Raw genomic sequence first — 13,481 nt, 5'->3', positions numbered from 1 at the left:
TTCTCTCCTTGATTTCCTCATCTATTAAATTGAGGTAATAATTGCACCTATTTGTAGGGTTTTTAAATGAAATATTACAAGGCCTTAATAAATGATTGTTGCTGCTTTATTGCTGTTCTATTGAAGCAGGACTTCATTAGCAGCTAGAAGACTTAGCAACTGGAAGGAAGGAGGCTAGCAGGAACCAGGTGGGAATCAGGACCCCAGATAGGCAAATCAAGTTCAAGACAGTACATTAAAGTGATAGTCCAGTTAGATAGCCAGGACCAACAGAGAAAACAGAAAAGGTTGAAGATCAGTAGACACAGAAGTTTCAAACCCCAGGAATGCTGTATCTTACACTATGGCAGTCAGGCTTCCCCCACTACAGATTATCTGTGGAGATGGGACTTAAAGTTATTGATACAGTTGGTTCTCAATGGCTTAAACTTAGAGCCCAGTACCAGTGGTGGGTGGAACTAAAATAAGCAGAGATTCTGAATCATAGTTGAAGTGGAAAGTGAAATAGATTGGATTGAATTGTATCATCATGTTTTACCAATAACACACATTTAGTGCTGTACCTCTGGGTATTTACTGTAAGGAAGTTGGGAAGAATATGTACAATGATATGGTTTAAAAGATTTTATCACAATGATGTTTAAAATGGTATTAAGAATGGATTCAGTCTAATACAAATGGCCAATAGGCACATGAAAAAATGCTCAATATCTCTGATTATCAGAGAAATGCAAATCAAAACTATGGTGAGGTATCACCTCACACTGGTCAGAATGGCCATCATTCAAAAGTCTACAAACAATAAATGCTGGAGAGAGCGTGGAGAAAAGGGAACCCTCCTACACCATTGGTGGGAATGTAGTTTGGTGCAGCCATTATGGAAAACAGTATGGAGATTCCTCAAAAGACTAAGAATAGATTTACCATATGACCTGGCAGTCCCACTCCTGGGCATATATCCAGAGGGAACTCTAATTCGAGAAGATACACGCACCCCAGTGCTCATAGCAGCAGTATTTACAATAGCCAAGACATGGAAACAACTTAAATGTTCATTGACAGGTGAGTGAACAAAGAAGCTGTGGTATATTTATACAGTGGAGTACTACTCAGCCATAAAAAATGCCATTTGCAACAAAATGGAAGGACCTGGAGATTATCATTCTAAGTGAAGTAACCCAGAAAGAGAAAGACAAATATATAACTTATATATGTAGAATCTAATAAAAGGACACAGATGAACTTATTTACAAAACAGACTCACAGACATAGGAAACAAACTTATGGTTACCAGAGGGAAAGGGGATAGAGAAGAATAAATTAGGAGTTTAGGATTTGCAGGTACTAACTGCTATATGTAAAATAGTTAACCTAAACAACAAGGTACTACTGTGTAGCACAGGTTACTATATTCAGTACTTTGTAATAGCCTATAATGAAAAAGAATATGAAAAGGAAAAAAAATATGTGTGTGTGTGTGTGTATGAATGAATCACTGTGCTATTCACCAGAAATTAACACTTTGTAAATAGGTTATACCTCAATTTAAAAAAAAGAAAAAGAATGGATTCAGTCTGAATGTCCAACATTGAGAATTGATTAAATAAATTTGTAATATATCTGTATAATATGAAACTCTAAACCCTTTTAAAATAGAAATGTATTTCTTGACGTGAAAAGATACTTATTATAGTTAAGCTATAAAGGCAGATTATACTGAGAATATGACTACTTTTTGTAAGAAAAATGCATACCTGTGCTTGTTCTTATCCATATCTGTGTGTAAAGAAGAGGAAGATTTGAAAATGTATTTACTAAAGTGTTAATAGTGATTTTTCTTGAAAAAGAGAAAATATAAGTGTTTTTATTTCCTTTCTAATTTCTGTACTGAACATTTATTGCTGTCATAGTAATACATTTTTTTTTTATTTTTAAAAGTCAGACAATAAAATACTTTGACATTAGTTTCATTGTGAAATAGAGAATCTTTTATCTCCTTTTCACTTTATCATAGGATTTCTTTTAGTTTAAAACCACAAGACCATCTTTTATTAATTAATGTAATTTTGAGAGGTAACTTGCTTTTTTAATTCCTGCTGGCATTTATAAATCTAATCCTTTTTTGTTTATTTTTTAGGTCATTGTGTCAATGAGTATAGCATTTGCTCAGCAGACTGAACTATCTAGAATATCTGGGGAGAAAGAAGATGCTACATCATCAAAAGAAGCATCTCTCTGTCGTCAAGAACAGTATCATTTAAATGAAATGAAATTATCAGAGGGTCAAGTTTGTTTTCAGGCTTCTGAGACAACAGACATGAAATCTGAAGAATTTAAACCTCTTAGTAAAGAGTTAGGAGGAGATGGAAAGGAAGTTCTGTTATCAAACAAGGATAATCTTGATACACTAGGACCAAAGGACCGTGAACTCACTATTTCAGAGGAAATGTTCTTCAAAGATAAAACATTTATAGTCAGAGAACCTGTAAGTATGCTTCCTTAAGTTTAAAAAATTATAAACAATATTGTGACTTCCCTCACTATAAAATTATTAGTGGTAATGTTGCTTAATGGAGAATTAAGTATTCAATCCAGTCGTGGCTTAGAATTTTTGAAGTTTTTGAATAAATGACTTAATATTATTATTAAATAAACCAAGTCTGTTCCATAGTGTTCTTGTTTGTCTTGCACACATTGCATGATAAAACCTCATTGTAAATTATACCTATATTTTGTTTCAGTCAATTCAAGATTAATCATACTACAATATGACTACATACTACAATATATGACTAAAAGATTTGCTTAATTTAATATGATAACATTTCAAGGAAACAGCTACCTATTTGAGAAGACAATTTAAAGCATTCTACTCTATATATGTTAATTCTTTTTCTTTATTCATTAATGGAAGATCTAGCCTGTCTGTACCTCAGCTGTGCCTTTAACAGAACATAATTCTATTTCTTTTATAATTATCTTAATTTAAATTTATTAATGTCCATGATGGGTTATGTCTTATTTAGAGGCATATTCAAATAAAATTGTCAACTCTTTATGAAATACAAAATTGTGAGATATTCATGAAAACCTCCTTAATTACCAGCAACCGTTCAAGGCCAAATGATTTATCATTTAAGTAGTAGCTCTTTAGGAGTTGAGATGCTTGTAGAAATCCATTAAGGAGTTGACTTCTTGTGAATATGAGAAGGGGAATATAAGGCTTTTATTTCCAAGTAAAAATTATTGAAGATTGTTTTTTATTGAACAGTTCTCTGTAGTACTCTGATGTACACTGCACAATATAAATTAGAAATAAAATTTCTCATTTTATAAATTTAATTTTGAAATAAAAGTATTCTGTTTACATTATTTCCTCATCATAAAATATCAAGAGGAATAACGGAGTTATTCATTAAGAGTGGAAGAGATCTTGAGTGTCTTTCCTTATTCTCCTTCCTTAGAATTAGATTCCATCTAAACTAACTGATAAGCGATGTTTTGCTTTTGGAGAACAACATGTATAATGAAAACAAAGTAACTTCACATTGATTTGGAATTACAACTAAGACAAATATCTTTAATTACTTATGTTTTAGTTTAATAATGGGAATAAAAATGAATTGCTTTGAAAAAAAAATAAAATTTTTAAATATGACTTGCTTTATGGGGTTAGTATTAGAATTTCTTTCATATTTAAAATATCAGTGCTGACAGATTTCCACAAAATGTTTTATGGTTGGAATTTTTATTTACTGTTATAGCTCCACGATGAGATTTTGGTATCAAGCATGGACGCATCTAGACAACTGATGTTAAATGAAGAACAGTTGGAAGATATGAGGCAGGAACTTGTAAGACAATACCAAGAACATCAACAGGCAACAGAACTGTTAAGGCAGGCGCATATGCGGCAGATGGAGAGACAGAGAGAAGATCATGAACAGCTACAAGAAGAAATTAAGAGGCTGAATAAACAGTTAGCCCAGGTATAGGACCTTGAGTCCCTTTTTTCCCCCAATTAAAATAGCAGTACTCTTTATATAGATACTTTTAAAGTCAAAATTATTGCCAAGATCTGAGCATATACAAATATTTAACAGATTTCACAAGCACAGCAGCCTTAGATCTTGTTAGGGTCACCTAACTCAACCTTGGATTGCATTATCTTTCTACCATTTGATTTTTCTGCCATTAAAGGCACTGGAAAAGTGGTCACAAGGTTATTTGTTTGCTTTTAATCATTTAATTGATGCTACATGGCAAAAGTACAAAGAAATTTAGGAAATTCTTTGTGCTGAGGTGCAGTTGGTATTCAGTTTAAACATATTTATATATAGTTTTGTGAGTCCACCAATTAGCATCTCCAAAGTTTACCTTTATCTATCTTTAATCTGTCTTTTTAATCATGAATGGAAATCTGAAGTAGTATGTTTCTGGAATTTTCTCCAAGGAAACATCTCTTCTTGATTTGAGAAATGCAAATTTACATAATGCTCTTACCACTTTCTTGACTAAATTTACATACTTGGTATTTGGGAGCTGAATTCTTATCAATTGCTGTATGTAATATACTCACAAAATCATTGTAGAAAAGCAAGAAGTAGTTCTGTAAAAGTTCTTATGAAAAGAAAGCTATTCAATTTATTTTGAAAAGATAGGCTAAAATAAGGGATAAGAAATAGAGAACTCTTGAAATACAGTTTCAGATATAGAGTAATATGAAAATTGGGTCGGGAACATTAAACATATCATTTGGAAAAATTAATTTTGCTTTTCTTCATTGCCTTTTGTGAATTTAAACTTCTGGATTTTTCAATGCAAAATTGGCATATAATAATACTGTTAGTTGAGCAACACAAATTCCTGAATATTTAGACCTAATTAGCTTTTTTTTATAAGTTTCAAATTTTGCATTGAACTTTATTATACATGCTTTTAACCCCTAATCATGGAATACAAATCAGGGTAGAACCAAAGCCTGTTGGTTCTAGGGGTTTAAAAGAAATCTGCTTAATATTCCTGCTTTCTCCTTCTATCGCAAACAATATTCTCTCATGACCTTTTTTCTTATTTAGAGATCCTCAATAGATAATGAAAACCTGGTTTCAGAGAGAGAGAGGGTGCTTTTAGAGGAGCTGGAAGCACTAAAGCAGCTGTCTCTAGCTGGAAGAGAGAAGCTGTGTTGTGAGCTGCGCAACAGCAGTACGCAAACACAGGTAGTATGGACTTTGGCCCATCTAGGAGCAATGGATCAACAATGCAGTAGGATCTGTGTGTCTTTGTTGTTGGTGTGAAATGTATTTTTTTATAGATATGAGCTTAACATATTTGTAATTGTGAACATGTAAGGTAGGTGGAGCCAAGATGCCTTACATTCCATTTAAGGTAATTTGAATCTTGACAGTGGGTTAGGAGCAACTGTTGTTTCACCAAAGAGCCGAGTAACTTAACAGACTTGTCACATTATAGTATGCTTTATCTTGAACCCATTAATATTTTTTTCATCTTTGCACCAGACTGTTTTATCTTTTTTGATAATGCTAATCTCTTGATAAAATATAGTTAAATATTATTTCAAACAGTATCTGTTTTGCACGCAGAGGTTCTGTTTCACCTTGTAATAATATAGAAGAATGTCACACTATTTCCAAGATGACGGGTTTTCTTTCTGTCTTGTCCTCTCTGCCTTTACACAAACTTAAACAGAATGAAAGTGAAAATCAAGAGGTTGAGGAACAGTCCTTTAAAGAAAAGGAATTGGACAGAAAACCTGAAGAGGTGCCTCCTGAAATTCTGTCCAATGAAAGGTATACAGAGTATGTATTTTTTCCAAGCAAAGTGAATTTAAATAATTGTTTCAGTGCTATTAACTTTATTTGTCCTTACTTTTATTTTGTACATTTATTTGTTCGTTGTACTCTGTATGTAAAGAATGATCATTTTTGATCATTAAATAGACGAATTTTTAAAAATCATTTGTATATAGAGTAACTTTATTGGATATTGATCATATACTTAAGTCAGTAAATGGTAGACATTATTTGGTTATTGAACCTTTCTTAATTTAATTTTATTCTTTAATTTTATTCTGTTCAGATGCCATTTTTTTATTCAAAAAACAAAGTTGTGCTTGTGAGTTTATCCCTTCACTGTGTGGACATACAGTTAGTGTAAACCACCCCCTGGTTTGTTTATGATGAGAAAAAATAATTAAATGTGATAGTCTACACTTAGCTTCTTTCATTCACTTACTGCATAACATATGAGAACTTTTAATCCGTACCCCATTTTCATGGAGGAATAAATTAATGATCTGATGTTAACAAAAATTTCCCTTAGTTTGATTTTGTACAGGTTAATAGAAAAAGGAAAATAGTTACCCACATTAATATTAAGAACTTTAATTACAATATTTTAAAGTTTGTTTTGTTCAAATGAAAATAATTTCTTTAATTTTAAATTAAAACTAATATCTACTAACTTAATTTCCTCCTTTTCCAATTTCTGTGACTGTCATCCCTCTGTGTCCTCCTAACCTCCTTCCTCAGCTTGCATGGAGGAATTTGGCCCCTAAGATTTTGGCTTCCCCATTGGATCATCAGTATGGAACACAGTCAGTATGGAACTCAAACAAGAAAGACAGTGTATGAAAATTAGAGTTACCACAGCAATATAAAATAAACAAAATGTTTATTTTATATTATTTATCTCCAGTTGATATACTTTTAAAATTATACAGTGTTTAGTTTTTAGGAATTTTTTAGTGAGTGCTGATAAATGAGTATTCCTATTTATTGTGTTTTAACATCATATTAATTTTAATCATTTCTCTTATGTAGATGTATTTTCAGATTATCCTAGTCCTGGAGTGTTTGGAGCTTGACCAAAACCTCAGAAACAGTTAAAGAAATAAACCCTTATTTACTTCCTACTAACTAAATTATTTAGACTTTTATTTTTATTATCCTTGCTTATGTAAGCAGAGAACTTGATCTAGGTATAAAAATAGAACTGTCTTTTTCACTTGACAAATGCTGAAGGAAAACTGTTCCATTTATTACCTTGTCTTAAAATAGTTATCCTTTGTGCCTGTGAAAACAGATACTCTTTAACCTGCTTATTGCTGATCTCCAACAATGTGAAATTGAAAGAGGAACTGTTTTAAGCAGAGGACCTTTACTGTGAAAGTCTCTTATTTTGTCTTCATGTATTGAATATATAATTTGCTGCTGTAATATCATTTTTGAATTAAGCTGTTAGGACAAGAGAGTTATTTAGTTATTAGAAAGATTAATTAGATAACCTTCTGAATCACCCTTTATGGAAGTCTGTTTCTTGACATGTGAAGATGTTTGTGTTAAGCAAAAAAGAAAGCATACAAAAACACTTTGTCCAAGACCATCCCATTTTTGTTTTTTAAATATATACATTTATGAGAGAGGGGGAGGAAATGTCTAGAAGGATAGGCGTTAAAATGTTAACAGTGATTATCTCTGAGTACTAAGATATTTTGCTGGGTCGTTAGGAATATTTTCTAATTTTTAAAAGTAAGAATGTCACTTGTCTTGTAAAGAGATGCACTATTAATTCCATTTGGTTGAAAATAGGTTCCTTCTGTTGGCTGAAATGAGTACAGTATATGTAACAAGAAATTTCTGTCTCTGGAGCAAATATTCCCTCTGGTTTTGGCAGATAGGGAAATTGTACTGTCGACCTTTTTTAAAGCAGATCTCTGCCCCCCCCCCATTTTTTTTTTAAATTAATCATATAGACCATCACCATTAAGCAATAGAAATACTGACACATTTTTTTCTGTTGGTATTTTAAAATTATATTTTAAGATTGTATTTTAAAATATACTGTTTGACCTATACAAAGATTAAATGTAAAACATAAAGAGTAACCATGAATGGTATTAACTAGCTCAATAACTTGCATATGCTTAGGTTCTGCCATAATTTTTAAAACTGAGTTTTTTCATCTCTCTGAAATTTTCTTCTATTCTGGAACCTCTGGCGTAAAACTTTAGTTATTTGATTTCTTTCAGGTCAACAAAACGTTGCACATTTTTAGAAAATATTATAGTTCACTTAATGACCAAAATTTTTCAGAAGAAAACAAATTTTATAATTATAAAATAAATTGAATACAAAAAAGCACTTCATTTTAAGTGCCATTATATATTATTTTAATAGTCACATGAAATTTTTTTAAGTCAAATATTTTGTAGTTTATTTTTTGCAGAACATAACTGAAGTGTTTGCTTTAAAAGGATTAAACATTTTAATAAATGTTTCCTTATCTATACAGGTATGCACTCCAGAAAGCTAATAACAGACTTCTGAAGATCCTCTTAGAAGTTGTAAAGACAACAGCAGCTGTTGAAGAAACAATTGGTCGCCATGTCCTTGGTATTCTAGATAGATCTAGTAAAGGCCAGTCGTCTGCCAGCCTGATTTGGAGGTCAGAAGCAGAGAAACCAATAAAGTCATGTGTCCACGAAGAACATACAGGAGGTACCAATTTTATATGCTGTTGAAATTATCATCATCTTCAGTAAATCTTGCTGAATTCAAGGCACTTTACTATATGTTGGAAACACAGAAGAGAAAATATTAAAGTATTTTCCAATAAAAAGACCTCCAAACACAAAAACACTAAAGCCACTGTTCTCAAAATACCATTGTTGTTAAGCATTTGCAAGTGGGTGTCTTAGAGTTGTCATTACACATACATAGGCTTATTACTATGCTACATAAACCAAAGGCTATTTAATTTCTCCACCAATAAAAAGTAAAGTCCACATGACCACTCAGGACACTTACCAATATCCATAAGGTATAGGCAATGTCCTGAAACCACCCTGTAAATTAAGGAAAGCTTAGAAATAAAGAGCTTTTCATAATCAAGTTTTCACATACCTGTTGAGATGGTGAAAAGGAAGTCTTTATAAGAAATCCAAGGTTTGAGCTTATCTTTGGACTGTCCTCTGCTAGGTCCTTTTTTCCTTTTGGAGAAGCGGATGTTTGCATATCCACGAGTTAGATCCTAACATGACATGACCTGTTTTCCCAGCTCTCTTTTCTAGCTGTGTGGGTTGGGCTCTTCTTTGAATTCCTTATTGTCACATTGCTGACCTTACAGTCTCTCTTGCTTTTTCAATTCATCATTCCTTGCTGGAGAGGGAATCAGAAAATCAAAAGTGGAAAAAGTTTTTGTCAGATAGAGGAAAATAGGGTCTGGAAACTTCAACTATGAGATCAAGGCCTTCCTTCACTACCATTCCATGCCCAACAACTTCTCCCCAGTTGGAGACCAGTCATCTTAAGAATAAAAATGCCAGTTTATGCAGTTTTGGAGAGCATTCTGTTTGTTAAGTTTCATGTGGAGAAATGAGAAGAAATTATCCCACTTAGAGAAGATTTACCTAGTTACAGTTTGACCAATAGCATTTTTCTAAGTGCAGAGAAAAACTTGATTTGAAATTTTAAGTAAAATTGACTTTAAAAACCTGTTGATTTCAAAGATAATTTTTAAAACTGCTTTCAGTAAAGTAAGAGCTCAAATAATACTGTAATTTTAAACTTCTCTACAAACTGGTTCTTTTCAAACTTTGTAGAAGTATTTTCTTTAATTTCTTGGTTAAGCTCTCAATCAAGGGCTGTATTTTTGCATATGGATCTTGATGTATAGAAAAGCATTAGGTAATATTTTCTTGGTCCCATTGTGAAAGTGTTTATCATATTATGCTTTTTTTAAAAAGCAAGTATTTCATTAACCAGTTTCACTTAACCATTTGGGAAAGGGGACATCTTTGCTCTTCTACAGGTGAGACCTGCTCCATATTCAAAAGACACTTGGAGGGGAGAGTATAGCTCAAGTGGTAGAGCACATGTTTAGCATGCACAAGGTCCTGGGTTCAATCCCCAGTACCTCCTCTAAGAATAAATAGATAAACCTAATTACCACCCCCCAACAAAAAAAGTTAAAAAAAAAAAAAAAAAGACACTCAGGAATGTTCTGTCGGTTACAAAAATACTTTGTGCTTTTTTTGTTGGCAGGTCTCTTAGACATTTCTCAAAGTTGTTGCTGAAGATTTCAGCAAATGACATACCTTAAAAGACCACAAACTCACTTCCAGAGCAGTGTTCCCATACTTATGAAAAGGAATAAATTGGTAATTTAATTCAAGCATAGAGGGTTATATTTATGTTCTTTTTCTATGAGAAAGCAGACTCAAAAGGACATCTGATCTACTAGCCTGCTTTCTTGCATGCCTGCATCTGAATCTCTCATCATAGATTAAATATGTCTCTATCCTATTTTGAGATATCTAACAATAGAGTCATTTTAAAATTATAAGCAGTTTTATCAGTTCAATTCTACAGATATTTATTGAGCAATTTCTTTTTGCTCTCTGCTTTACAATTCACAGTCTAGTGAAAGAGGCACTGAAATTCCAATTCATGGCAAAATAAAATCATGTTACTTAATATTTTAATACCACTATATATATATTTGAATCAAGCCTTTTAAAAAAATTTATTTAACTGTTAATGGATACTGAAAATAATATTAAGATCCAAGAGGAAAAATTAAACCCACAGTTAAAAAATATAGTATAAAGAATATTAAAGCAGAGATAAGAATTTTGGTGGTATTAGCATCATTGATTATAATGTGCATTTTCCATTTAATTACTCAGTTTTTATGTTTTTGAACGTGGCAATGATGTGTTAGTCTTACTAACAAAATTAGGATGACCCCTAATACTATTTGGAGACTCTTAGATACAATTTTCATCTTGAAGGAAATACTGAATTAATAGAATTTATAATTTATAACTTTGAATTTGCTGATAAAGTTTGAAGAAAACATTGTCTTTAAAATATTAACACTGTTCCATATGTAAGAATTTTTCTGGATGTTTCTTCATATTTTTAATGGAAGTAGTATTGTAAAAACTAAAATGAACTTTTGAATTATTTATTATATGTCTTATTTAATGTAATGGAAAAAGTTAAGTCCAAATCTGAATATGAAGCAACTTTTTGCTTTTCAGTTTTTAACATACAGCTTTCTGTTGCATATAATAGCACTTGTAATCTGTTTTCAGCCTTCAAGTCAACTTGTTTAGATTTTAAGCATGTGTGGACTTGTTAACTCTCTAAAAAAATAAATAATTGACTTGCTAATGTTTGCTTCCTCATAAGAATAACCTAGTTTATGAAACTGAAGGGAAATTTGAGCCAAGGTGAAATCACTTGAACTTCAGTGAATATTAGATTTGTTCATAAAAATGAATTCCCCCAGGATGTGTCTAAAGAAATTGTCCTGTAGGCCTGTACTGTGATGGTTCAGAGATAAAATGCTTTTACCTGTCCTTTAGGAGGCCAGGGACTGAATCTCATTTGCTGCAGCTTTTATTTGGAGCAGTGTGATGTTACAAAAAGAATGCTGGATTAATGAGGTGGTCTTTGATTCTTGTTCTAGTTTGCTGTGACCTTGGGCAAATCTCAGCCTCCTGGGGCTTCAGTTAAGTTTACTCACCTGTCACATATGAGAGTCAGACTAGAGTCAGTGGTTTCCAGTTGGAGCCCTAGAAACCTTCAGGCCATTGGAGCAGGGGAATGCAGTGTCATATCACCCTTCCTAAACTGAGAAGCTTATAGTTATCTATATGGAATGAACATGCTATGATCCATAAAATAAACGACTAAAGAATTTTTGAATAACCATCATCTGCCATACTTAAGACACAAGTCTGAGTGTCTCACCAATCTGAAATCATGTTTCTGTTCATGAAACTGGTCATTCTGAGATTTCTATTGGCGTTTAATGAAATTGCCCTGCCAGTTTATATTTTTCTTCGATTTTTGTCCTGCCAAAGACTTGTTATTATAAATACAGTGTAAGTTTGATGCTGTTCTCATTCCTTTATTTCATTAGAATAAACAAAAAAAGTCCTATTTCTTCATTGGAATGTACTCAGATTATTTTTGTTTGTTTGTATCTTCAAAATGTTGTCAATCAAATATATTAAGCTGGTTGACATCTTTATCTTTTCTAGGTACTCTAATGTTTATTTTTTCATTAGCCATTAAAAATTTAACATTCAGAATCTTTATATAAGCCATTTTATTTTATATATCCTTTGTATTTTGTGTTTGAGATTTGCTTCCATGTAATAAATAGTACCTTCAGTTTTTTCCTCACCGTTGATTTCTTCTCTGCACCCTAAAACATGCTGATATCTCATAATACAGAAAAGAAAAACATTAGTTTTTCTCAGCTTTGCTCCCCCTTTAAGGTAAACCTCAACAATCTATGAGAGATTAGACCAGTTCCTGCTTCCACCAGCTTTGGTCTCTGTTTCTACGGTACCGAAGCTACTCTCTCTAAGGACAAACATGATCTCGCAATTGTCAACTCCAGTGGTATCTTCTGAGTCCTTGTCCTGTTTGACTTTCTAGACAAATAACAATATTGAAATCTTTCCCTTTTTGAAACATTCTCTTCTTTTGTCTGAGAGCATCTCTCCCCTGTCTTTTTTTAATTTTTTTAAATAGGTTCTTTTTTTGACTTATTCTGTGTAGGGACTCCAACTGTGTTTGTCCTTCCCTCACTAAATATTGCTCCCAAAACAAATATGTCCAATTCCAAAGTTTGATTCTCACTTTCTACAAATGATTCCTAAGTCTCTGCCGACCCAAATTTCTAAAAGTTGATTTCTCTTCCATATAGCTCATTACTACTTCAGATTCCTCATTTTTCATGCTTACTCTGTACATTTTCTCCTGATTTTAGAGTATTTTCTTAATGACTCTTCTATCTAAGCTGGAAACCGAGAGTCATCTTTTACTACTTCTCTTTCTTCCTTGTCTTATACATTCAGTCTTTTCCAACCTTGGCCTAGACTCCATCCATCTTACTTAATGTCCTTAACACTTCTTATCCTGGCATTTGAAATAGCGTTCTAACCAGACTTTTCTCCTCAAACCCTTCCTCTGCATTGCTACAGTTTACTTCTTGATTCATGTATTTGATGTTACCTTCCAGCTCCAAAATTTACTTCCTCATAATTTCTAATAAAACCCCACATTACTATAAAATGTAAGGGCTTTCACAACTTGGATCCAGCCTACCTTCTAGCTACCTTGTTTCAGCTCTGTCCCCTGCCTTATCCTTACTTCTCCACATACTTTCATCTCATAGAGCCTTGACTTCTCATCATATTGCATCATGTTCTCTTTCCTAAGATTTGTCAAATACTCTTTGTCCATTAAAAGAAAATGTTCCTAGAATGCATTTAATTTCTCAGATAAAAATGCTATATAACATAGGTATTTTTAGCTTTTTTTAACACCAATTATGAACTGTTAATACTTTTTGCTTCTGTAGCTTCATCAAAAATTTATTTATTTTCTAGACTGCATAATTTAGTGACTTTGTAATATACATTGTATTGTACTGTATCT

At 32.4% G+C, this 13,481-nt stretch overlaps 1 protein-coding gene across 15 annotated transcripts in view; it reads left to right on the top strand.

Annotated features, from left to right (window-relative positions):
• Positions 1–13,481, top strand: part of AKAP9 (A-kinase anchoring protein 9) — a 168,538-nt gene that overhangs the window by 92,272 nt on the left and 62,785 nt on the right. For 9 of the 15 annotated variants that reach the window (XM_045519934.2, XM_045519929.2, XM_010959461.3 and 6 more), the window contains 5 exons: positions 2,138–2,485; positions 3,765–3,989; positions 5,079–5,219; positions 5,710–5,819; positions 8,314–8,519. In XM_045519934.2, coding sequence (XP_045375890.2) covers positions 2,138–2,485; positions 3,765–3,989; positions 5,079–5,219; positions 5,710–5,819; positions 8,314–8,519 — 1,030 coding nt within the window. The remainder of the gene's footprint in view (positions 1–2,137; positions 2,486–3,764; positions 3,990–5,078; positions 5,220–5,709; positions 5,820–8,313; positions 8,520–13,481) is intronic. The other 6 variants (XM_010959463.3, XM_010959457.3, XM_045519930.2 and 3 more) reach the window with 3 other exon arrangements.

Source organism: Camelus bactrianus, chromosome 7 (assembly GCF_048773025.1).
Source record: "Camelus bactrianus isolate YW-2024 breed Bactrian camel chromosome 7, ASM4877302v1, whole genome shotgun sequence".
NCBI lineage: Eukaryota > Metazoa > Chordata > Mammalia > Artiodactyla > Camelidae > Camelus > Camelus bactrianus.
The sequence above is the reverse complement of the archived record's forward strand: the minus strand, read 5'-3'. Positions and strand labels throughout refer to the sequence as shown.